Source organism: Nyctibius grandis, chromosome 5 (assembly GCF_013368605.1).
Source record: "Nyctibius grandis isolate bNycGra1 chromosome 5, bNycGra1.pri, whole genome shotgun sequence".
In the NCBI taxonomy this organism is placed as follows: Eukaryota; Metazoa; Chordata; class Aves; order Nyctibiiformes; family Nyctibiidae; genus Nyctibius; species Nyctibius grandis.
This window is the reverse complement of record NC_090662.1, coordinates 8,226,757-8,250,141: the sequence shown is the minus strand read 5'-3', so window position 1 is coordinate 8,250,141 and position 23,385 is coordinate 8,226,757. Positions and strand designations below refer to the sequence as shown.

Here is a 23,385-nt window from a genome sequence, read left to right as displayed (position 1 = left end):
GTAGTTGGTCACGGTGCCTTTTTTTTTTAATATCCATCAGAACAGGGAAGCAGCAAGAGAGTTGCTGCTAAGGTGCCCTTAGTTCAGTCTCGGAGTAAAGGTTAAACCCTTAAAGTTCAGCCCTGGCTTTGCCAGAGGTAACAGAAATAGCCTGGGTGACCAACGGGACCATGACAGTCCGAGCACTCTGATGACCAAGTGCAGTGACTTGTGGGAGTAGGGAGCACATCAGGAGCCTCTTGAGCCATCTGAGCCCTGCTGCTGCCCTGTGTTGTTACTGCAAACAGCCACTTGCTTTCTGCTTCAGCAGCAATCCGAATTCAGATCTCCCCTTACAGGGAGAAAAGCATCACAATTATCCATCTTAGCCCTGCAATGGCAAGATGAAAGCGTTTTGCTCCCCAGTCCTTAAACAAATGAGCCCCCGTCCTTACCTACAGGGAGCTGGAATTATGTTTTTCTAAGTTTGCCAGGGAGTGTTTGTTCTCTTCCCTTGCTCCCACAATGCGCTGGGTCAGTGCCCTGAACCGTGGCTGTGAAAACAGGCCTGCAGCAGCTGTAAGGCGGGACTGGATTCACAGAAAAGCTATTGTCTGCGGAGACGCATTTGTCTCAAGACACTTGTGTATATTCCAGTCTTGAGTTTCCTTTTTATTTTTGTAAGAGGAGAGACTGAAGCTGGTGTGACTGTGCGGTTTAAGGCTCCATTCAGCCAGGGAATTAGCTGCTTGTCGGTTTGTTGGCATTTTCCTTCTGCTGAAAAAATAAACAGCTGGAGCTTTTTAGTTATGTTCTCAATGGAGCCTGGGAGAGGAATTCCACCGAAGTCACATATTCATGAACTAGCACATTTAATTAAGCTTTTCAAAGGGAAGCACAGCTTAGCTGAGTTACTCCTAAAACCCCTGCAGTCTGTTGGCTGCTCAGTTATAACCTGATCTCCAGCTTCCCCAGATCTTACTGCAACAAGGCAGCTTTTGGCGCCAGTGGTAAGGAATCTCCTTCCTCCAGTGGCAGGGTTAGGTGGGGAGAGCATGAAGGTAAAGCAGCTCCTCCCCATTGCAGGCACTCTGCCTTTCGGCATCAGCAATCCAAACACGCTGACTCAGCTTTTCTCTACCTCCTTTTTCATCTGTCAAACTTTAAGACTGTGTTGAAAACCATAAATTTCTGTTCTCGAAGAATGATGTTGAGCTGTGTTTATTTGGCTGCCAGTTTTAGAGCATAGAGAGGCCAGCAATCATTTTCATGCACTTTGCAGCAAGTGCAAACATTAGAAACTCAATTTAAAACAAAAGGTGAAATACTCCCTCAGTCACCTAAATCCAGGGCTGCTATTACCAACCGTGACAAGGCCCTGAAGCAAGGTACTTCCAGCTGAAGGCAGATGATAGCCCTCATTTTCTGAGGCTTTATTTATAGCAGCCTCACTGGAAGAAAATAGACAATTATGGCCAGAAGGAAAATGAATATGTTTTTTTATAAGATATACTGAATGATTTAGATCTGAATCTGTGAAGGTCTGAAAATGACAGCTCATATCAAACTCTCTGTACCTTTAGTAAGAGCTTTGTCAGAGCAAGACTTGCAGGGAAGGGTCCTATTGTCTTTTTCGGTAATTGCCTCTAACTGATCCATAGTTCCTGGCTCTGGGAAGGATTTTGCCAGAAGGCGGTGAACCAGGTTCCAGGCCTTAAATCTCGGTAGCGTCAAATTCGCTTTTAATAAGTTTGGCGCTGATAGAGCTTATAAACTCTTCAAAGCAAAAGGGATATGTTAGAAAGGTGGGGGGTGGGTTCAGTCTTCCGTAAAGTGAGGGAAATGATAATTATAGATGTAAGGCAATGCTGACTCACCACTGACAGCAAAGGGATTTTTTTTAAGACAGAAGCCCAGAATAAAAACTTGGGAGAACGACTTCAGTCTGATTAATTCCCACAGCATCAGCCACAGCATATGCCACTGCTAAACAAAGAGAAAGGATTTGAATTTGCGTAACAGGAATCTCCATGAATATATGGCTGTCAGTGCTTGTGATCTGAATTCCCACCATTCACTAGAAGTAAAAAAACTCATAATTTTTTCCCTAATTTGCAGTGTACTGTGTTCCCCTTTCTAGCAGACTAACACCAGAAACTCCATCGAGCTGGGGAAGGCAACCAGATCCGTTGCAGATTAGCAAGTACCTCACAGCTTGGGGTCCTGGTGCAGACCAGGAAGCTCTGTATCAGCTTCTGCACTGGCATACATTGGCCTGAATCCCTTGACTTTGGAGGATAGCTAAAAAACAGTAGGTACCTTCCAGGGTACACTTGGTTGCATTTAAAAACTCAGCTGAGACCCTGCAAGGGCTAACGTTGGAGACGCTAGTGCTTTTTGGCATACAGAAAGCTTGCTGCCACAAGCTGCTTGTTCTGGAATCACCCTCCTGGCTTGTAGCTCGAGGAGACAATTTTCTGGTGCAATCAGTTGCAGCAGCCCATAATTACTTCAGTTCATACTCTCCCTTGGATTTTGACGGCCATACACCAGGGAGGAATTAGCCTATCTTTGGCTTTTTTACCCCAAAGTGTTTGGTGGGTGCCAAGCAAACCTGTCAAGAAGGTTAAAGCTGTAGTTTTGCATCAATACATAGCACTGATATCAAATGGGGCTCAAATATGGAGAGAGGAAACTGGGAGAAGGAGCGGGTGGGAGGCGGGCGTTACCCACAGATGGGTGTAAAAGGATGAATGTGTCAGCAGTAGAGCACTGTTGAACTAGACCATATTGAACTGCATGAAAAAGCAAACAGCACAGGAGGGTTAGGGCTGGAGCACACATGTCCTCCTTGTATGGGTCATCCCTTCCACCAGCTGTGCTCCCAGGGACTCCTGTGAGCAGATGAAGGTGAGATGGGTGTGCTCAGGGAGGCCCTGAGATGGAGGGAGCAGCATGATTGTGGATGCTTTGCTGATCGAGAGCCTTGGTTGGAGGCCACTGGCCAGGTTCAGGGGGAACTTCCTCCATAGCTGGGCCTGGAGAGTTTGGTGGTAGCCAGAATCCACTTGCCTTTCCCCAGGAGGCAGAGCTGGAGCGCCTGGAGAGGGAGTTTGCCATTCAGTCCCAGATCACAGAGGCTGCCCGGCGCCTGGCAAGCGACCCGAATGTCAGCAAAAAGCTGAAGAAACAGAGGAAGACATCCTACCTGAATGCACTGAAGAAACTGCAGGAGATTGAAAATGCCATCAATGAGTACCGCATCAAATCTGGAAAGAAGCCAACCCAGAGAGCCTCCCTGATCATAGATGGTAAGTGGGGCTCAGCGCCCACGGCATTGCTGAAGCATCTGGGGGGGGCAAGGAGCAGAATTCTTGCCTTGAACTCGTGGCTTGAGGCACAGATTTATGCTCCCTCCTCTTCCCTCTCCTGTCTGGAGGACTCCACGGATGCTGGCAGTCAGGCTGTCCTCTCCTGTACCAGCGTGCTGTCAGATGGGTGTCTGGGCTGCGTGCCGTGCGTTAGGGATGTGCTGGTTCACAGCACAAGCAGCAGTGTCACGCTGTCGATGATAAGCATGTCAGGAAAGAGACTGTGACTCCTTTGTTCACCTATAAAATCGCTCTGTTAACGTCTCCTCCGGAGTGGTACTGTACAAATGTAATTAACGTTAGCAGATTGGGGTGAGCTCTCTAGCTGAAAGGCATCTGTAAAATCAAAGTGGTAGCAGTGGCATTGCCACGTTCACGTGCTTTTTTTTATTTTTCTTTTTTTTTTACAATGTAATTCTCAGGGCACTTTATGGTTTACTGGGTTGTTGATTGGTTTTTTATGAAATCCATTAACTTTCTTCTGTGGTTCTTTCTCCCTTGCTGATTTTGCCCTTTCCCTTTGACTGGCAGAGCTTTTCTCTGTGCCTTTGTAGCAGGAACTGAGATTAGAGCTGCTGTATTTGTGACCAGGGTACCAAGTTGCACCGCAGTCAGGGATGACAGACAGCCGTGAGGACACGGACAGGGGAGGCAGCTCAAACGTGTGCATGCCAAGGATGTGAGAGCTTCTCCTGCTGCTACAAAGGATGCTCAGAAAGTGTTTCCCTGAATTACACAGAACTGGTACCTAGTGTGGGCCTTAGTTAGCAACAGGATGATCATTTTAAGAAGGCGGAGATCAAACCCAGAGTCCTTGAGGCCTGAGATACAAACCTCGCTAATGGCACCGTGCCATTTTGCATCCTCTGGGGATCTCAGCTCTCCGTTGTGACTCAGTCTTAATCCCCATAAACGGAAAAGAGTTAGCAGCTCCTTGAAAGGCAGCCTGCTAGTGAGAGACCTGGCCTGCAGCTCTGCCCTCTGAGACTGAGAGTGGTATGATTCAGCTCTTTATAGGCATCTTCTTGCCTCTCGGCTCTGTGAGGAGGAAGACGTGGGTGACTGCTTAAGGCTCAGTGGAGGAAGATCCCGGTGCAATTCAGCATTCAGTCACTGCAACTCTCAGGACCATCTGACCATCTGTATTTTCTTCCCCTCAGAAGGAAACATTGCCAGTGAAGACAGCTCCCTCTCGGATGCCCTTGTTCTCGAGGATGGTATGTTGGCTGCTGTATGTTCTAGGGGGCAGGAAGGAAACAGGGAGGGATGTGCGAACTCCTGATTGATGCACAAAATGGAGGAACTGTTCTTTGTAATAATCCACCCAAACCTCCCAGTACCAAAAACGCTTGGTTTCCCCTGACTCCACCTTGTAGTCAGACATCAGGCCTGGAGCAGTGAGTATTGCCGCGCTTACTGCTCTGAAGTCTTTCAAAAGATGGTCCCAGAATGCCCCCTTATTTTCTCTTAAGGTTTCAGTTGTTTTAATGCATCACGCAGTCTTGCTGGCCGTTCCCTCACAAAATGGGGCTGTCAGCCTTCTGAAAGTGGGGTCTTCAGGTTGCTCCTGAACACAACCAGGGGAAGCGGGGCAAGGAAACAGGCTCTGGAGGTGTAATGGTGTCCCCTGGGGTTGTGCTGCCATTAGGGGTGTCACACAGCCATCACCTTTCTCCCTTCCTCTCTTCACAGAGGATTCTCAGGTCACCAGCACAATATCCCCTCTCCAGTCCCCACACAAAGGACTCCCTCCCCGGCCACCCTTGCACAACAGGCCTCCTCCTCCGCAGTCGCTGGAAGGCCTCCGCCAAATGCATTACCACCGCAATGACTATGACAAGTCCCCCATCAAACCCAAGATGTGGAGCGAGTCATCCTTGGATGAACCCTACGAGAAGGTCAAGAAACGCTCCTCACACAGTCATTCCAGGTGAGCCAGCTATCTTGAAGCTCCATCACAGAGATATTTTCTGCTTTCAGGAGGGACAGGCGTGAGCCCTTTCAAAATTTACAAAGCTGTCCCTTACCAAAAGGAGACTTTTAGGTGTTTTGACCAATAGGCATGTCATAAAAATAGGCTGCAGCCACATGACTGCTGCTTGGTATCTCAGTGTTATTTTAAAAAACATTTAGAAGGATGGTGGATCATCTGAGGGCTTTGACAGGGCTTGGCCTTGACCTCCAGCTACTGCAGAAGCACAAGCTCTGGGACGCAGCTCAGGGCAGCAGCTGACCCAACTCCCACTCACCCCCATGGGATCACAGGCACGTGCCTGAGATCTGGAAAGAGGCGTGGGAGCCCCTTCCCCAAATTCCTGCCCAGGAACTGAAGCAGGGTGTTTGCTCTGCAGCAGTCACAAGCGGTTCCCCAGCACCGGGAGCTGTGCTGAGGCAGGAGGGAGCAACTCGCTGCAGAACAGCCCCATCCGGAGCCTTCCCCACTGGAACTCCCAGTCCAGCATGCCGTCGACGCCGGATCTACGGGTACGCAGTCCGCACTACGTCCACTCCACGCGGTAAGTCCTCCCAGCTCCAGAACGGTCTCACCTTGCTTACCCTGAAATAAATATTCTTTGCTTTATCCTTCCCCCAGGACATGAATTAATTCCCAGTTCAGGAAAGGACACAAACCAGTCCTATTCACATCAGGGGCTCAAGTACAGTTGACAGTAGGGAATCTCTCCTCAACTGAGATCTTGAAATCACTTCAGATACATGTGATCCTGCCCCTCATCTCCCCCTCAAAGTAATCAAGCTTTTCTTCCGCTGGGACCTTTCATCTCAGGCACTATTTACAGGCGCTACAAAACCCACGCCACTTTTAAAAGGGATGTGGTGCTACTGCTGAATTCTGCAGTAAATTCCTCCTTGGATCGAGCTGGAGATAACTTCTTGTTTCCTGTCTGATACAAAATGTTGGGTAGTGTTAATTCACTTTCATAGATAAAATGTTTGCACATGTGTGATCTCATGTGGAGAGGGAGCCTGTATAAAGCAATCCACCCGAGGATCCAGGTGGCAGTGGAAAAAGCCCAGGTTTCAACAGAGGAAAGAGCTGAAGTGTGTAAGGGAGGTGATTTGATGTGTGTGGCCCAATTTGGCTCCAGTTTTCAGCAGGATTTCTACAAACTGTTCAGCTTCATTGCTATTTTGCTCTCGTGGCAAACTCCATGGACACTGCAGGAAGCAGAGCTGAGGCAAAGCTGCGTGCTATCAGGTATCCTGCCCTAAGGGGTAGTGCTAACATCATTTAGCTCGGCATAAATCAAGAGTCATGCCAACACAACAGACTCAGGCAGAGACGATACAAGGCATAAAGGCCCTGGGTTAAGTTTATTATGAGTTTTTGGCGGTGAGTAGCTTTCAAGAGTGCAATGTTCATTAACACTAGAGCAGAGCTGCGTGAGAAATGAGCCTGGCACAGGGCTTGAGAAGTGGCCTTGACCGGGTAGGGGCCATTTGGGTGTTTGAAAGAACCATTGCTCAGTCTGTGGCTCATTCATGAGCTGCGTGCCCTGGCCTTGGCCATCCATCACAGGGGTGTGTGACTCATTGTGGGGTGTTCTTCCCTCTTGAACGGATGGCTGAAGCTCTGCAAACAGCCGAGGTGAATAGAGACCACCCAGACTGGGCTGGGAATCGAGCCTTGTTAACTTGCGATTCGGGGTGGTTGCCTGAAGGGCTGTCACCTGCTGACAGTCCTACATGTGCTGCCCACAGCTGGGTCCTGGTAAAACCTAGCTGTGTCACAGAGGTGACTTTTTCAACGGCCAGTGGAGAAATCACTGCATTCTGGGCTAAGTATGGGCACTCTGTCTGTCTGTCTGTCTCACACCACGTGGATTGCACCTGTGCAGGGTATTCACAGGCCACTTGCAAGGGAATCCCACCACCTTTGAGGCTAAGGTCTCAGGATTTGCAGAGCTGGAGTGAGGTGAACCTGGCAGCACAGGGACGGTGCTGATTGAAACAGCTCTGCCACAGAGCCGCATCAGCAAAGCCAGGGCTTGAGGTCACCAGGTTTTGCCCTTCAGACTGGGTCTTTCCCAGAGGGGCAGGCCACAGAGGAATCAGGCTGGGCAAGGGTTTACATCCCATGTGGTGCTGCAGTCTGAAAGCCACCACCGAGGAGACTGGACAGGAACAGGAGCAGGACCTCATCGCCCCAAACCCTGCAGTGGGGAAGCAGGTTGCTTTGCAGCCAGCAGCCCCACGCAGTGCTGGAGGGGTCCAGGTTGTCAGTGCCGTCAGACTCCCTTGCCTGTGAAGCTGGCCTTGTGTGCAGAAGGGGATGGGGAGTGCTTCGTCCTGTTGACTTACCAGCCTGGATTTTTTTCCTGGTATCTGCAGGTCGGTAGACATCAGCCCAACCAGACTGCACAGCTTAGCTCAGCACTTTAGACACCGGAGCTCCAGTTTGGAGTCGCAAGGCAAGCTCCTCGGCTCAGAAAATGAGACAGGGAGCCCGGATTTCTACACCCCAAGGACTCGTAGCAGTAATGGCTCTGACCCCATGGACGACTGCTCTTCCTGCACCAGCCATTCCAGCTCTGAGCACTACTACCCTGCTCAGATGAACCCCAACTACTCCACCCTGGCAGAGGATTCCCCATCGAAAGCCAGAGAGCGGCAGAGGCAAAGGCACAAATCGGCGGGCAACCTAGTCTCTTCCAATTCAGGGAGCATGCCCAACCTGGCTGCGAGGAACGGGACAGGGCACCACCGCGTCTACCTGCACAGCCAGAGCCAGCCCTCCTCCCAGTACAGGATCAAAGAGTATCCCCTGTACATCGAGGGCAGCTCCACACCCGTGGTGGTGCGGAGCCTGGAGAATGACCAGGAGGGACACTACAGCGTGAAAGCACAATTCAAAACCTCCAACTCCTACACAGCGGGGGGGATGTTTAAGGAGAACTGGCATGCAGATGAAGTGGACTCTGTGAGGCTCACCCCCTCCCGCTCCCAAATCATAAGGACTCCGTCTCTGGGCAGGGAGGGCCACGAGAAAGGCTCGGGTAGGACTGCCGTGTCAGACGAGCTGCGGCTCTGGTACCAGCGGTCCACGGCCTCCCACAAGGAGCACAGCCGCCTCTCGCACACGAGCTCCACTTCCTCGGACAGCAGCTCCCAGTACAGCACATCTTCACAAAGCACCTTTGTGGCGCACAGCCGGGTCACGAGAATGCCTCAGATGTGTAAAGCAACGTCAGGTGAGAGCCGGGCCTGGGCAAAGGGGTGGGGGGGAATGGGGGCTTCACACAACCCAGCTTCCTGCCAGGCATTACACCCCGGCTGGAAAGCAGTGCCGGACCGTAGCGTGTTATCTGGCCTTCGCATACTGCTCACCAAGCCTGTAGGCGTTACACTGGGGACAAGCCTTGTCCAAGACACTTACCGGGTGAGAATTTTTTTCCATGGAAATAATCACTTTGCAATGATGGGCTCAAAAGACAGGGAGGGATCGAAGCCTTGTTGTTGCCAGGTCTTTTGTCAGGGTGCAGTGGGTTTTTGGGTGGTGGCAGTAGGGACTGAACATGAAGAAACCACGGAGGGGGGGGTCACTCTTAGTATTGACAGCGAGGGTAGTGATGAAGCAAGCGGGGGCTCAGCACAGACTAGGAGAATGCACGTCCTCAGTGAAACACCAAAAGCATGAGAAAGGTTAAGTGGGGAGCAGCCCAGCCCCTCCGCCCCCCACGAAAATGTCTGAGCGATGACATCTTTGTGCACTGCTGAGGCTTGATTTTCCCATGCAGCTCCAGTAGCTGGCTGATAATATCCTGAAATTCAGAGCGCTTAAGTTTGTGCAGTATTACACCTCTCTGTCATGTACAGAGCTTTGCATTCCTCTGTGCTGTTAATATTAAATGGTAAGAAAACAGTCAAATTCATTAAACTGAGGCGGCCACTATGTGTTGTGAAACAGTCCAAGGTTAAATATTTACTGGCCATCAGTCACCGCTGGGCAAGCCAGTTTGGATAGATCAAGGCCTTGCTAACAACCTGAATCCAGCCCCACGTGGCTGGGATTGCTGGTTAATGTTTGCACCGTGCCCATCCCCACCCTTCCACATGCCTCAGGCTTGGCATGGGAGACACCGTTGCTTCGGCCTCGCTTGCCGCAGGTCCTCGTGGCCTCCCTGAGCAGGCTGGTGCATCGTCCACCCCTGCTGACTGTTGGCCTTCTGACATCCCAGCATCGCACCTGGCCCACGGTGGCCACCATGCTGACCTCAGTGGGACTCTGTGCTCGCTGCTGACTCCAGCGTGGAGTCGGAGAGGCAGATTAACACCAGGCTCCTCAAGGGCCACTAACAGCTGCCCGAGAAGAGGCTGATTTATGTGTGATGCCAGCGCACATAGGAGGCCCAGATGTGGACCAAGACACAATCAAGTAACTGCTGGAACCGTCCTGTGTCTCCATATGAAAATGTGTCTTCCCTCCTTGGATTAACTGGCATTTCTGTTCCACCCAGCAACACAAAATCCTTGAACACTGGAAAGCTCTGCCTTGCTTAGCTTTGGAACCTGTACCAGTTCAGTTAGGTCATCTAGAAAGGAAAATGGTGGAGTTGCGGGGAGAGCACTTAAAAACTGCTGTCAATCAGTCTGTTCCCCAACCCAGCTGGGTCTTTAAATCTAAATGTGGTATCTGGGCAGCACAGTGGTAAGTGTGCTCGGTAGTCACAGCTTGTCGCGACCAGTTGGCAGCATAGATTGGTATTGCGTTCAGAGTCGGCTCCCAATTACAGCTGTGGGAGGATACTGACCGCAGGGGCTGCAAGGAGCAGATTAAAATTTGTTTTTCTCTTCAAGTGTCATTTGGCAGCAGCTAAAGAATTTAACAGCACAGAAGGGGATGCCAGGTAGAAACATCCATCATTTTAGCTGATTAGCCCTAGCTGGTAGGTCTGTTGGACTTCACGCTGTCCTTCAAAGAGGATTGTACTTCTAGGCATGTATTAAATTCAGAGGGCCAACTCTGTATGGACTTGAGGAGGAGGAAAGATCAGTCAGGTGGATTTCGTAGCTAGACCCTGACTGGGGAAACTCCCCCAAGAACTACTGCCAGTGGTACATGTTTAGTTCCATTTGCTTCTGCCTTCACTGCAGTAAGATAAGCCTGCCTCTGGTCCCATAGTAGTAGGATCAGCAAAGCCCAGCTGCAGTTTATTAAAGGTGCACACTGAAAGGTAGTTGTAGCTTCTGAAATCTTCAGACCTGTCTTCCTCCTTTGCACATGAAGCAGTGCGCTTGTCCAGACTCTTGCCAGTGCCAGCTCTGGCTCCTGGGGACACCCATCATCTCCTACCACCCCTGGAAGGAGGAGGCTGAGCCTGACAGGCTGGGCTTCTCCAGTTCAGGTCTTGTGGAGATGCACAGCCAGGCCCTGCCAGTCCAGGCAGCAGCAAAACCGAGTAGCTTTCATAGAATCATAGAATCATTTTGGCTGGAAAGGACCTTTAAGATCATCAAGTCCAACCGTTAACCCAGCACTGCCAAGTCCACCACTAAACCATAGCCCTAAGCACCACATCTACTCATCTTCTAAATCCCTCCAGGGATGGTGACTCCACCACTTCCCTGGGCAGCCTGTTCCAATGCTTGATAACCCTTTCGGTGAAGAAATTTTTCCTAATATCCAATCTAAACCTCCCCTGGCACAACTGGAGGCCACTTTCTCTCATCCTATCACGGTGGAAGAGGTGTGGTGTTTCCCAGGCAGGGCTCAGGTGAGTCTCGGTTGTTGTGTTCAGCTGGAGGTCCGGCTGAAACAAAGCGTTCCTGCAAAGCTGAGGATGGATCTGGCTCATGACACGCAGCAGCGTCAGCACCAGGCTGGCTGCTCCTGTGCCGCGTTCGGGCACAGCCATCCAGGAAGAGGATGAGGTCTGACTCCCAGGCTGTGTTTACTCACAGCAGGACATGTTTCTGCTGGTCTGACCAGCTGATGCTTCTGAACCACCCTGACCCTCGCGCCCTCGCCTCACTGGTTATTTTTCTCCACCCTTTCTGGTTGTTTTTCAGCTGCCTTACCTCACAGCCAGAGGAGTTCAACACCGTCGAGTGAACTAGCAGCCACGCCGCCAGGCAGCCCCCACCACATTCTCGCATGGCAGACTGGGTGAGTGTCTGTGGGAGCAGGTTAGAAAATTCACCTCGCTCCGTGCTGCTGAGAAAAAAACCTCCACACACACGCAATGGGGGAGCACAGGAATGGAGAACATTTTCCAGGTCCTCCACAGCCTACACCCACACAGAGCATTTCCAGCCTCCCACCAGCACTCTGGTAGCGGTGGAGCTCTAGTTGAGGCTGGCCAAGATGCGGCAGTGTGGTCTGCACCCAGCAGCACTGCTCCAAGCAGCGCTGGATCCACAGTGAAAGAAGCAGGTTCTTCCTGCTTGAACAGTCTCCTTCCTCCAATTTTCCGTATTTCAAAATAGCTCATCTTTTTTTATAAACCATCACGCTGGCTGTGCAGACCAAGGAGATCTTTGTTGTAAAGGCAATGTTAGGTGCCTACCCTAATAGTGTATGCAGCAACCACATTTTTCTGCTAGGTTTTCCCTAGCAATGGGTCTTAATGACTATTAAGTGCATCTTTTTTCAGCTACCACTAACTTAACGTGCTTCACCAAAGCATGAGTGAGTCGTTACGTGCAGGTAGCCATTACTCATGTAAATATATTAATTGGGTTCTTTGGCACCTCTTTGTGCGGCAGGGAGTTCAAGGAGTAAACAGAAAACCTTTTGCAAGCTCCCATGGGTATTCTCTAGCAATCTCCTGTAATTCTGTCCTGCCACATGAAATAAAGATCATTTCCAGATCCTGTCTAACTCAGCACGTCCCAGATTTTTGCATCTAAATTGAATTTGGTGAGATCAACTAGAAAGTTTCAGACTACAGTCCTCAAAGTACCATAGGCCCTAGAGTAGGAATACAGATATGATCCCCTGAGCTGTGAATTGGGACCAGTAACTTTGCAAGCATTTCACTGTGCAGTCACTGGAAAATCTTATGCTCTTTAACTTCTTCTGGTCACCAAGTTTGACCTCTGGATTTAAGCCAGCACCGTTTGTGACAGCACTTTAAAATGGAGATGAGGAGAACCATAACCACAACCCCCTTAGGCCTACCTTGGATTTTGAATTCACACATTTGACATCCAGCCTCACATGGTCTTTGCATGTGCTTCGAGCTTTAGAACAGGAGAATTTTCCTGGTCCCATTTCACAGAAAGTCAAGGGATCGCAAGATAGGCAAAATGGCAGCTCTCTTTACTGTACACTGACATTTCCACTGTTAAGGGTTTGAGTCTAGACTCAAGTCTTAGTCTCAGTCTCCATCCCAATCCTAATTCCTCTAAATATCTCCATGATGATCAGAAGTAAAACTGGTGAGCAGCCAGCTGAGAAATCTGTTCGGAAAATCCCAACTTTTCTTATTTTTCAATTCAAGAAAACTCTTGTTCCCTGTCTCTCATAGCAAAAATGCATCAAGCCAAATTCTCAGCTGGTGAAAGTGCGGTTATCTGGATTTATAGCTTAGGCCCTGCACCAACAACCGGTGCAAAAAGAACTGGAGCCAAATCAGCACTTGTTTCATGCCTGAGCGTAACAGCCAAGGCGTATGTATAGATACAGGAGGAGCAGATGAAGTTTGCCATTAGATGCACAACACAAACTCCCCCACTGCAGGAGCAGGCTGTGCCCTCCCAGCACGAATCAAATGATTGACAGTTCTCCCCGACATGTTTTTGTGTCACTAACTTTTTCTAAAGATGATTCATCACCTTGTTTCCCCGCTGGATTAATAAGCTCATAACAATGTCTGTGTCACTTCTTTTCTTTAACGTTTCCTCTCTCCTCTTTCCTCCTTTTTTGCTCTCCTTTGTTCAGAGAAGCAACAGACAACTCACCCACTATGGATGAGTCTCAGTCTCCAACCCACCAAAGTACTGATGAATAGAGGTATAGTAAGGGAACGTTTTGTTCTTTCATCCTTCTGCCTTATAGTCCATGAATGCAGTGTGAATAACCGGCATCCCGCTGTCCCACAGGAGCAGCCCTTTTAATTGTGTGCCTGTTTGGCAACAAAGCTCCCTTCAGCTCTTGGAAGAACATCTTGAAAGCATCTCTGTGCCTTTTCAGCAAGTTTGCGGCTGTGGCGCGTTCCCCTGTGAAAGAGGACTTGGGGCCAGCCCGCTCTGCGTTCATGCAGGGGTTGAGCAGGCACAGAGAGCAGGCGGTAGGGACAAACTTGTGGCTGGGGACATTTCAAAGCAGCGTGGGCAAAGTGCTGCAGGGAGAGTCTGGGAGCAGCATGGCAGGGAGATGAACCCGGGTAAATGGGGGCCTCGGGGGGCCTGGACTGAGCTCCCGGCAGTGCTCCAGCCGCGGCACCCAGCACCCCTTTCTCCTTCCCTACCGCAGCGCAGAGCTGCGCAGCAGAGGCTGTTAGCACCAGCAGCGAGGTTTGATGGAGCGAGGAGCAATCCTGGCCCCATTCCTGTGGGAAGACAGAGGGGGAAGGGTGGCGGGAACAAAAAAACCCTCAGAGTATTTCTGTTTTAATTAAACTGCTGTCGTGTCTGACACTCTCATTTGAATCTACAACCATTCACAGCTGGCATCTGTCAAGTATTTCAAGCCCAGCTTTCTAGAGATAACCCATAAGCCTCCGTACTCCAGCACTGGGAAACAAAAGGCTCTTTAACATGCAGATGGTGATGCCCTTGTTCAGGTTCCTTCCAGATACTGGTCTCAGGGAAACCAGGTGGAAAACAGGACAGAGGAAGCAGGAACTGCTGGACTGCATCAGATGTGAGATCAGTCCTGTGAGGCGGGGAGGGAGCAGAGGAAGGAGCAAGAACCCCACAGTAAACAGAAACAAAATGCATCTCCCATTTTTGGCCTCAAAACAATCTCTAGTTTGGAAGTTGGTTAAAATCGAAGTGCGAGGGAGAGCCATCAATTCTGAATATTACTATGCAGATATAGCAGTCATTTTTCAAAATATCAACAAGATTTTGACCTCGGGGTTTTCCTCTGGCCGGGAGCTCCACAGACTAAGCCAGGAGCTAACCCTGATCTGAGCTTCGAGATAAATAGTGAAGAAAATGCCCATAAACTGTCTTGTCTGCTCTGTGCAAGCAAACAAAAAGCCAAGAAGCAGTAGCTTGTCAAGAGAGGTGCCCCAAGCTGAGGACTAGGCTACCTATGACAAAACACGGTCGTTTCCACATTGAACCTGGCACCCTCTCACTAGTCGCTTCCTAGCTCTTCCCTGGAAAGCCACGGAGCTCTGGGATTGCCAGGTGATGCATGAGCCTCTGCCCAGAGCAGAAGTGCTCCAGGAAAGCACCACCACCCTCCTCCTTCCATGTTCCCACTGGGTAATACAGTCTATGGCCAAGAGGGCTGCTCTTAAGACTTGCTCCCTGGAGAGCATCCTACTGAAAAACCTCTTTACCCCAGCTTACTACCAGGCAGGAAAGCAAGACAGAGCCCTTTAGGCACAGCAGAGCGCTGCTGCTGTACCCCGGGAGGGAAGAGGCCACGTACAGAGAAAGCGGAGGCAAGTGTGGTACCATGTGTGGTGGGATGGACACGGACGGTGGGGTTGGCCACAAGCTCTCACCCTCCAGCAGCCGCTCTGCTCTCTTGTAGTGCAGCCCCACCAGCAGCGGGCTCAGCAGCAGTTCTGCCTGTTGCCGTTCCGGCATCACCCAAAACTCAGGGCACCCTGCCGTGGTGAGGCTGCCGGAGCTTGGTTTTCTCCTGCCTCCTCACACCAGGCAGGTTGCTGGGGCGAACAGGACTGCCGGGCCGGAGCAAACTGGGTCACAGCAGGGTCTTGCATGCTGAGCCCACCCCAAACATCAGCTCTGGGGGTACCTGCAGAGTACAGCGGGGTCTGTGAATATCCTGCATTCCTTCCCACCCATAATGCGATGTTTTATGCCCATGGTTGAACTTTACAGGAGCCCTCGTCATCCTAATGAAGTTTCCTTTCTCCTGCAGGAGCTACAACGATAGCTGTTTCCTGGATTCTCCCCTCTATCCAGAATTAGCAGATGTCCAGTGGTATGGACAGGAAAAAGCCAAGCCTGGGACTCTAGTGTGAACCCCTGACCTCAAGTTAATCACATCAATGCCATTCTGAGATCACCTCACTGCCTCTCATTTGCCTTACCCAGATGCACTGTCACCCACCACCAGCTTCAACTCTAAGCACTTTTCTCACGATGCAATTCAAGATGACATTTACAGAACGCTGGCCCTGAGACATCCACCACAACAGCGCATCCCATCGCCAGACGGGTGCACGGCCCTGCCACGGCCCGCAGCGCAGCGCCTGCAGATGAGCAGCCATCTTAATAGTCAGTCAGCGATTCAAAAATTGATTTTCCTTTGAAACGACGGAAGCCTTCCGAGGCTTACATCCAATCTTGTTGTTCTGCGCCATTAACAGCAGTAAGATTTCCATGACCCGTGATCTGAAGCCAACAGAGCATTAGTTTAAAGGGGGGGGTGGGGTTTAACACAGGACAGAGGGTGAGAAATGGGTATCACAGTCCTGAAAGTGCTTCTGTTATGAAACAGTAAAATCCCGTCACTTCAAAGATGCGTCACAGTCTCGCAATCCGGTCGGCACTGATGAAGATCTCCACACCACCATTGGCAGGATGAGTTTGCTCAGCACGTTTTAGCTCTAGGAACATCTCAGTTAACTCAATGGCAGACATGACCACCTCCTGTAAAACGGCATTTCCTCCTTCGCTTTGAGCCCACCTACGCACAAGTTGAAATAACCCCGCGTGCTGAAGGCACACCGGAGGTCTGGGCTGGTATCGCAGCGTCGCTGCCTACAAGCTACTATTAAACAACTGGACAAACGAGGTTTACAAAGGCATTACCTAAAGCAGAGGCATGTACTGCTACTCACAGCGTACTGCTACTCACAGCGTCTGTGGCTGGCACAGGCTGCACACCAATACACGGAGAGGTTGGCGTTGTGCTAGTTTTGGTTTTTTTAATACTCTGATGAAGATAAAAATTGCCAAAAAACCCTTTCTCCAAACAGACACAGCCAATGAATTCTCATCTCTATCTGCACAAAGCATTAGTGTGACATCAAAGAGAAAGCACATCGCAATCTAATCGACATGTAAAGCTGCATTAACATATCTGTTCCACTCATCTTCCCTTCGTTAGCACCAGTGTAGCAAAGGGCTCGTCACCCGGTGGTGTGGGAGAACCGGTCTGTCGGGAAGCGGGAAGGCTCCGCGGCAGCGGGGCAAACAACCAGCAGACGAGGCAAATTTTCCCATTGCAAGAAGCGACCGCAAGAAAGGGAAGTGGCTGAAGCAGGTGTTGGACACAAGCAAGAGCTGCCTGCTGATACCGAAAGGAACCGTACGAGAGCGTCACAGAAGGAGCTGCAAGTTTACACGTCCCTTTGAGCAATGCTTTATACACGTCAAGCCATGGAACTTTAAAAGGCCTCAAAGACACTTTTGTAACGAACCAGTGCACAATCTAGGTGGATGTTGAAGCTGGCACATCTAGTCTTCACTGCGGTGCTACGCTGTTTTTATTGCCACTAGATGGGGGGAGGCACCCGGCCTGCCCCCCGTTTGTGCGTGCAAACGCTGATTTCCTATGGGAAAGGCATTAAAAGAAACGGCTGGAGGGGGGTTACTTGGTGAAAAGCAGAAACTGAAGTTAGCAAAAAGAAAAAACAAAGCGCGAGTGTGTGCGTGTGTGTGTGTTTGTGTGTTCCAAGAATAACAACAGCGTCTACCAGACAAAGTAGGGCGAAACGTTGAAAATTAAACACCGCGACTTGGGGGGCTGCCACACCTTTTGGTATTAAGATTGCTGGAAAACTGCATTCCAGGCTTTAAAAGAGAATTGGTTCTTCGTAATTAGGCTTGGAAAGATGTTGGGGTTTCTAAAAATCCACGCGAATACCTTTCTGCAAACACGTATTAGACATGTTTGCTTCGGTTCTCCGCACTCGCCTGCTGGGCCACTGCCTCGCGTCGCTGGTGAGGCCTTGGGAGACGGAGACAGCGACGGGCAGCACAGGCTGCTCTTAGTCCAGGGAAATCCACGGCAGAGCCAGGAAGGAAACTCTTTCATGTTCACACATGAAGCATAAAGGAATTATTTCTCTGGAGGAAAAAAAAAAACACAAAACTTTTTTTTTTATCCTGGCAAGGGGTTTTTGAAGGGAGCTCTGCAAGGCTCGTGCTTCGGGACCTCCACGGAGAATGCCCGCCGGAGTACAACCCCCTCTGACGGTACCTGAAGCCTTGTAACCGATGGCCGGGAGAACGGGCGGCGGTGAGATCGCACCCTTTATCTGCACGTGCAAAATGCCATTTTCACCATCTCTCTGTGCGTTGGGGTCTTTAACATGGGAATTATTTCAAGCTCCTAACTGGATTTTTAGCTGGATAAGAGACAGTACTGATTAGTGACATTTACTGATAAGATTCGGTAGCTACAGTGAAAGGATTAAATAAGGACCAAATTAAGCAGCAGTGAGTAATTTAGCCCAGGGATTGTTAGGGGCTCTGAGCAACTGTCTGTTTTCTTTTTAATTTCCCTGGTAAGTGGTTTTGGGTTGTGGTTTTTTTTCTGTGTACCTTCTTTTAATTAAAAAGAATTCAACAACAGCGGCACTATGAGGCCTCTGGGCACTACAGGAAGAAACATTAATTCCTCCAAGACCAGATCTGCAGTTTTGCAGCAAAGGTTAAAAGGTGGCAGCCCTGAAATTAGGGGAAAAAAAAAATAAAAAAGAAATGGTTAGCCTGAATTGCAAACAGGCTGGAGTAGAGAAAAAGCTTTCTAGAAACGGCTTGAGTTTTGCTTTGAGTTCTGCTTTTCTGTTTTGCAATCAAGGCACACGTGAGCAGCCAGTCTGGTAGTAAAGACAGATTAAGTAAAACAGGTTTTACTGTTTAGCTCAATTCAATTAAACACAAATGTACATAAAATGTTAATCATATGAGATTAACATATTTAAGTATAATGCGGAGGGGTATATACATAGCTATTATATACGAGCACTTGACTACCAACTTCACCCCTCCTTTACTTTTTTATTTTTCAAGGCTCCATCTGACATAAAGCCACAATCGCGTTCGCAGTCTCCACGTCCGACGCTCCCTCCGTCGAGCCGGGAGCCGGGTGTACGGTCTATGCACCGGGCGCGCGGGGAGGCAGGGTTTATTTTGAAATGATATTATATGCAGTCGAGTGTTGAAAATGTTGAAACAGTCCCATTCGTTTTCACTCTGTATTAGTTTTATAGTTTCAGGCATAGCCGATCCCCATTCAGGTGCTATCAGATGACCAGTTACTGCTTAGTTAACTAGATGTAAAGTTTTACATATATATTAATGTCAATAGTTTTATTACAAGTTGTGTAAAATGGACTCTCTAGTTTAAAAAAAAGAAAAAAAAAAGAAGAAAAAAAAAATTAGGTCTCTCCTGAAATTGACTTTAGAGCATGGAAAATGATTTTACTGGATTCTGTTCAACTGTAATCAAGGAAGAAATATGTATGTTGTAGAAAAAGTTGCAGAATTAAAAAAGATCTGCTTTTAATTTATTCTTTTTGTATTAAGAATTTGTATAGTTACCTTTACATTTTGCAAAACGGTGTTGTCAACACTTCCTTATTAAAGCATTTTCAAAATGAAACCTTGCAGTGGTCTTTTCGGGAGGGCGCAGCGCCTGGGGAGCCACTTCTGCGAGGCGCGGGGCCCAGATGTGTGCACAGCTGGCCAGGGCTCCCAGGAGGGACCCGCTTTTTGCTGTCAGGGGCCTGACTGCGGGAAGCGCTGGGCATCCCCCCCGAAGAGCCTGTCCTTTGCAGATCCTTTGGGATGCAGCGCTCGCGCTCCGCAGATCCCTGCCGGCTCCGTCGCACGGTGTCGGGGGCTCAGGAGGTGTCTCGGGCGGTAACAAACCCCCTGACTGACTTCCCACCCCAGTAGGAAACAACATCACGAAAATAATACTGAATTCTAACGCACGTAACTTGAGGTGACTGAAATTAACGCTCACTAATACGAATGGGACGTTAAGGAGCTACAAGGCTGCTGGCAGCAATGCCAAGGACCGTAGGACAGGCGTGAGCACCAGCACGCTCACCCCGGTGCTCCCAGGAACCGCCTGCTCCTTGGGTTAAATTCCCAAAGAACCCCCCTCGTCCTGGTTTAATCGCTGCTGCCAAGGCACCGGCACCCAGAACCCCCGACAGATACTGCTCTAGCTCAGGAGGGGGCTTTGCCCGCAGCCCGGCCCCTGCACGGGGTAAGGGTGCCATTTGGTACCACCATTGCCCCCTCCGTGGGCCGCGGTGACCCTGCAGCCGCCCAGCACCCCTCCAGAACAGCAGGCAGTTTCCAACAGCCCCGTGCTCTCCCTGTGGGACCTCTCTGCACTTCTCAGTGCCCAGCACAGCTCCTTCCTGTCCTTTCCATTTATTCCCACTGTCCAGGGAGCTCCTTTCCACCCAAGCATCTCTTGTATCATCCACCTGATCCCCCCCTCTATGCCAGCATGGCCCAGGAGTCACCAGCAGCACCAGCCCGGAGGCCACCCCGACCATCACCCAGCACCGCTGCGTGGGGGACAACCTTGTGCAGTAAACCCCCCAAAGAGTTTGGAATGGGACAAAATGGCAATGATGAAATTTTGCAGACCTCCCCTGAACTCTGGGCCTTTGGCTGACTTTTATTGCCAGTGGCTCTGATACAGGCACCTCTTCAAGCTCCACAATGCACGAGGAGCAGCTTTCCTGAAAGCCCACTCCAGATTAGATACCGGCGCTGACACCCTTGTGCCAGCCCTCTTGGAGGGCACCACATCCTGTACTCGTCCCCGGGCCGGGCGTCGGGACGCTCCCCTCCTGAGCAGTGAAGCCATTTACATCTCAAGCAGGTTCATTCTTAGGGCAAGACTGGATCTATAATGGAGACCATAAGGCAGCGAGCAGGAGAAGAACCCAGTTCCTCAATCCAAATAAACTGGAAGATGTTGAGGTGTTGGAGCGAGTCCAGAGCAGGGCGAACAAGCTGGTGAAGGGTCTGGAGGGTCTGACCTACGAGGAACGGCTGAGGGAGCTGGGGTTGTTTAGCCTGGAGAAGAGGAGGCTCAGAGGTGACCTTATTGCAGTCTACAACTACCTGAAGGGAGGTTGTAGTGAAGTGGGAGTTGGCCTCTTCTCCCGGGCAGCTAACGATAGGACAAGAGGACACAGCCTCAAGCTTCACCAGGAGAGGTTCAGGTTGGACATTAGGAAGCATTTCTTCTCAGAAAGGGTCATTAGACATTGGAATGGGCTGCCCAGGGAGGTGGTGGAGTCACCATCTCTGGATGTGTTTAAGAAAAGACTGGACATGGCACTTAGTGCCATGGTCTAGTTGATATGGTGGTGTCAGGGCAATGGTTGAACTCGATGATCCCAGAGGTCTCTTCCAACCTGACTGATTGATTGATTGATTGATTGAACTCACATACATCTACTCTAAGAGCCTTTCCCAGCAGTACAGACAAATAGCAAATAAGGAATTAAAGGCATTTAACTACCATCGGGCATGATAATACCGATATAAGGCAGGTATCACGTACTTTGAGAGCACCACCTCACGCAGCCCCTTCCACCGCCGGGCTAGGGAAGGGGTCAGGGTCTGCAACAAACAACCAGGGACCCTAAAGTCCAAAAAACCACTCCAGACATCGCTACGGTGAACGCATGACTTCATCCCAAGTCTACGAATCTTTGGATTCAGCGGAGTTATTTCCGCCTAATGCAAGAATTATCAGAAATAAACATCTGGAGAAGCCCAGAGGGAAAAAGTCTAAATCATTAAACTGAAACATACCCCTCTCCACATAAACTGTCAAGCAGCGTGACAGCTACACCACACCCACTCGTCCCTAAACCAGACTCGGGTGGGTTTGGGATTTTTTTTGGCTAAAAGGCATTATTAACTATTTGATCACGGTCTGGTAGCTGTAATTTGGGGCTATCCAGCTGCAAAGAGCCTCCAATGGATGATGAAAAGCAGCTGCCGTAACAGTGTCCCCCGCCTCCGCGATCCCCCAAGGACCGAAGCTGGCTTTCACGTGCCGGACAGCTGGAAACTCTTAGATAGATCTGCCGTGAGAAAGTCCTTCTCAGTTCCTCAGTTCCCCGTGCAGCGCCATTCCATGAATTGCAAGGGGATGAAGTTCTTCCGTCATGGGACTCATTCACGCGAGGCGGCTGTATTTCAGGGACTGTCAGCGAGGAGCCACGTCGCTTAAATTAATTCTTTAAAACCTGATCAGACTAAACCATTCCAACCCCAAATTCACGTCCCTCCAGGAGGCGCATCCCCACTCAAACCGGTGCTCAGGGTACCATTAAAACTCAATAATTAGCTCTAAAGCAGGAGGGAAGAATCTATACTATCACAGATGCCCTAAGGAATCCAGTTCCCTCTAAAGCAGACGTTACAACGCTCCTTCAACCATCCCCTGGCTACTCACTTGCTGCACTTCCCAGGGAAATTACAGCTCTTCTAAATGAGGAACGATATTGTCCCTCAATTATTTAAAGAGTTCAAAACTAAGGTCAGGACAAAAATTTAGGAAATCATCTGGGTGGGAAGAGGGATCAAGCTGCGGTGTTATAAATGTTTCCTGTTGTAATGCTGCCTCCAAAGAACATTTGTACAGAGCACTGCAAAAAAATCACCAGACACCACTGTTAATGAAACTCGTCCGTGCTCTTGACATCTGCCCAGCTTCTCCCCACAAATCCCCCTCTATTCCCCAAAGGCCCCTCCCCAAGCGCCAGTTCGGTCTTGTCAGCCTCTTTTTTATTACTTCTAAACTGTTTAAGCTCTTGACATTTTCTCTGGGGTCAGACACTCAAGACTGAAAAACTCCAGTGCCCGAAGAGGCACTTCAGAATACAGAGTCTCCAGAAGAACCTGAAGTTCCTCAAGATACTCCTGCAAACTCAGTGCCAGCACGAATCCCCGGGCATCACATCTCACTGTGCCATGGGACGCTGGGTAGCTCCTTCAGAAGAGGGCACTGGTTCCTGCTCAATTCCAGTCGAGGTGAGGACTCAGACAAACCAACACACTGAATTTTAACACATTTCTTCAGGAAGTGGTTCTGCTCACCTTGTACCAGGCCTACCACTGCGGCACCTACAAGCCCACACCCCGTGAGTGCCAGATGTACCAGAAGAGCTGCTGCCTCACAGCAGCGGTAGCAGGACACCAGAGTCAAATACCTGCCTGAATCCAAGCCCAGGCAGCCCGGACCAGACCCTCCCCTCTCCACCGACCACATGGAAATGGCTTCTCCAGAGGCAGAGGAGGGGGCTCTGCATTGGCTCTGCTGGATCTGTGGGGCCAGAGAGCTGCGAGGTCTGGGTTGCCTCGAACGAGGGTAGTGGCAGTTATTACAGAATCACAGACTGGTTGGGGTTGGAAAGGGCCTCTGGAGATCATCTAGTCCAACCCCCTGCCAAAGCAGGGTCACCCAGAGCACATTGCACAGGGTCGTGTCCAGGCAGGTTTTGAATATCTCCAGAGAAGGAGACTCCACACCCTCCCTGGGCAGCCTGTTCCAGTGCTCTCTCACCCTCAATGGAAAGAAGTCTTTCCTCATATTCAGATGGAACTTACCATGTTTAATTTTTGTGCCCGTTGCCCCTTGTCCTGTCACTGGGCACCACTGAGAAGAGTCTGGCCCCCTCCTCTTGACATCCCCCATCAGGTGTTTGTAAGTATTGGTAAGATCCCCCCTCAGTCTTCTCTTTTCCAGGCTAAACAGACCCAGCTCCCTCAGCCTCTCCTCATAAGAGAGATGCTCCAGCCCTCTGATCATCTTTGTAGCCCTGGCCACTGTAACGTAACTAAATTAGCAGCCACTGTAATGATCAATAATTTGTCTGGAGCTTCACTGTCAGTCCTAGAAAGGCCTCCTTAAGAGGACATGTTAATGCTG

General features: G+C 50.0%; 1 protein-coding gene across 4 annotated transcripts in view; it reads left to right on the top strand.

The window, feature by feature from the left end:
- FRMD4A (FERM domain containing 4A) overlaps positions 1 to 19,071 on the top strand; it is a 200,609-nt gene extending 181,538 nt beyond the window's left edge. For 3 of the 4 annotated variants that reach the window (XM_068400534.1, XM_068400537.1, XM_068400538.1), the window contains 7 exons: positions 3,062 to 3,290; positions 4,511 to 4,567; positions 5,043 to 5,280; positions 5,702 to 5,866; positions 7,701 to 8,560; positions 11,379 to 11,475; positions 15,376 to 19,071. In XM_068400534.1, the coding sequence (XP_068256635.1) occupies positions 3,062 to 3,290; positions 4,511 to 4,567; positions 5,043 to 5,280; positions 5,702 to 5,866; positions 7,701 to 8,560; positions 11,379 to 11,475; positions 15,376 to 15,478 (1,749 nt within the window). In that variant the 3' untranslated portion in view covers positions 15,479 to 19,071. Of the gene's footprint in view, positions 1 to 3,061; positions 3,291 to 4,510; positions 4,568 to 5,042; positions 5,281 to 5,701; positions 5,867 to 7,700; positions 8,561 to 11,378; positions 11,476 to 13,251; positions 13,324 to 15,375 lie in introns of all 4 variants that reach the window. The other variant, XM_068400536.1, reaches the window with a different exon arrangement.
- The last annotated feature ends 4,314 nt before the right edge of the window (positions 19,072 to 23,385 follow it).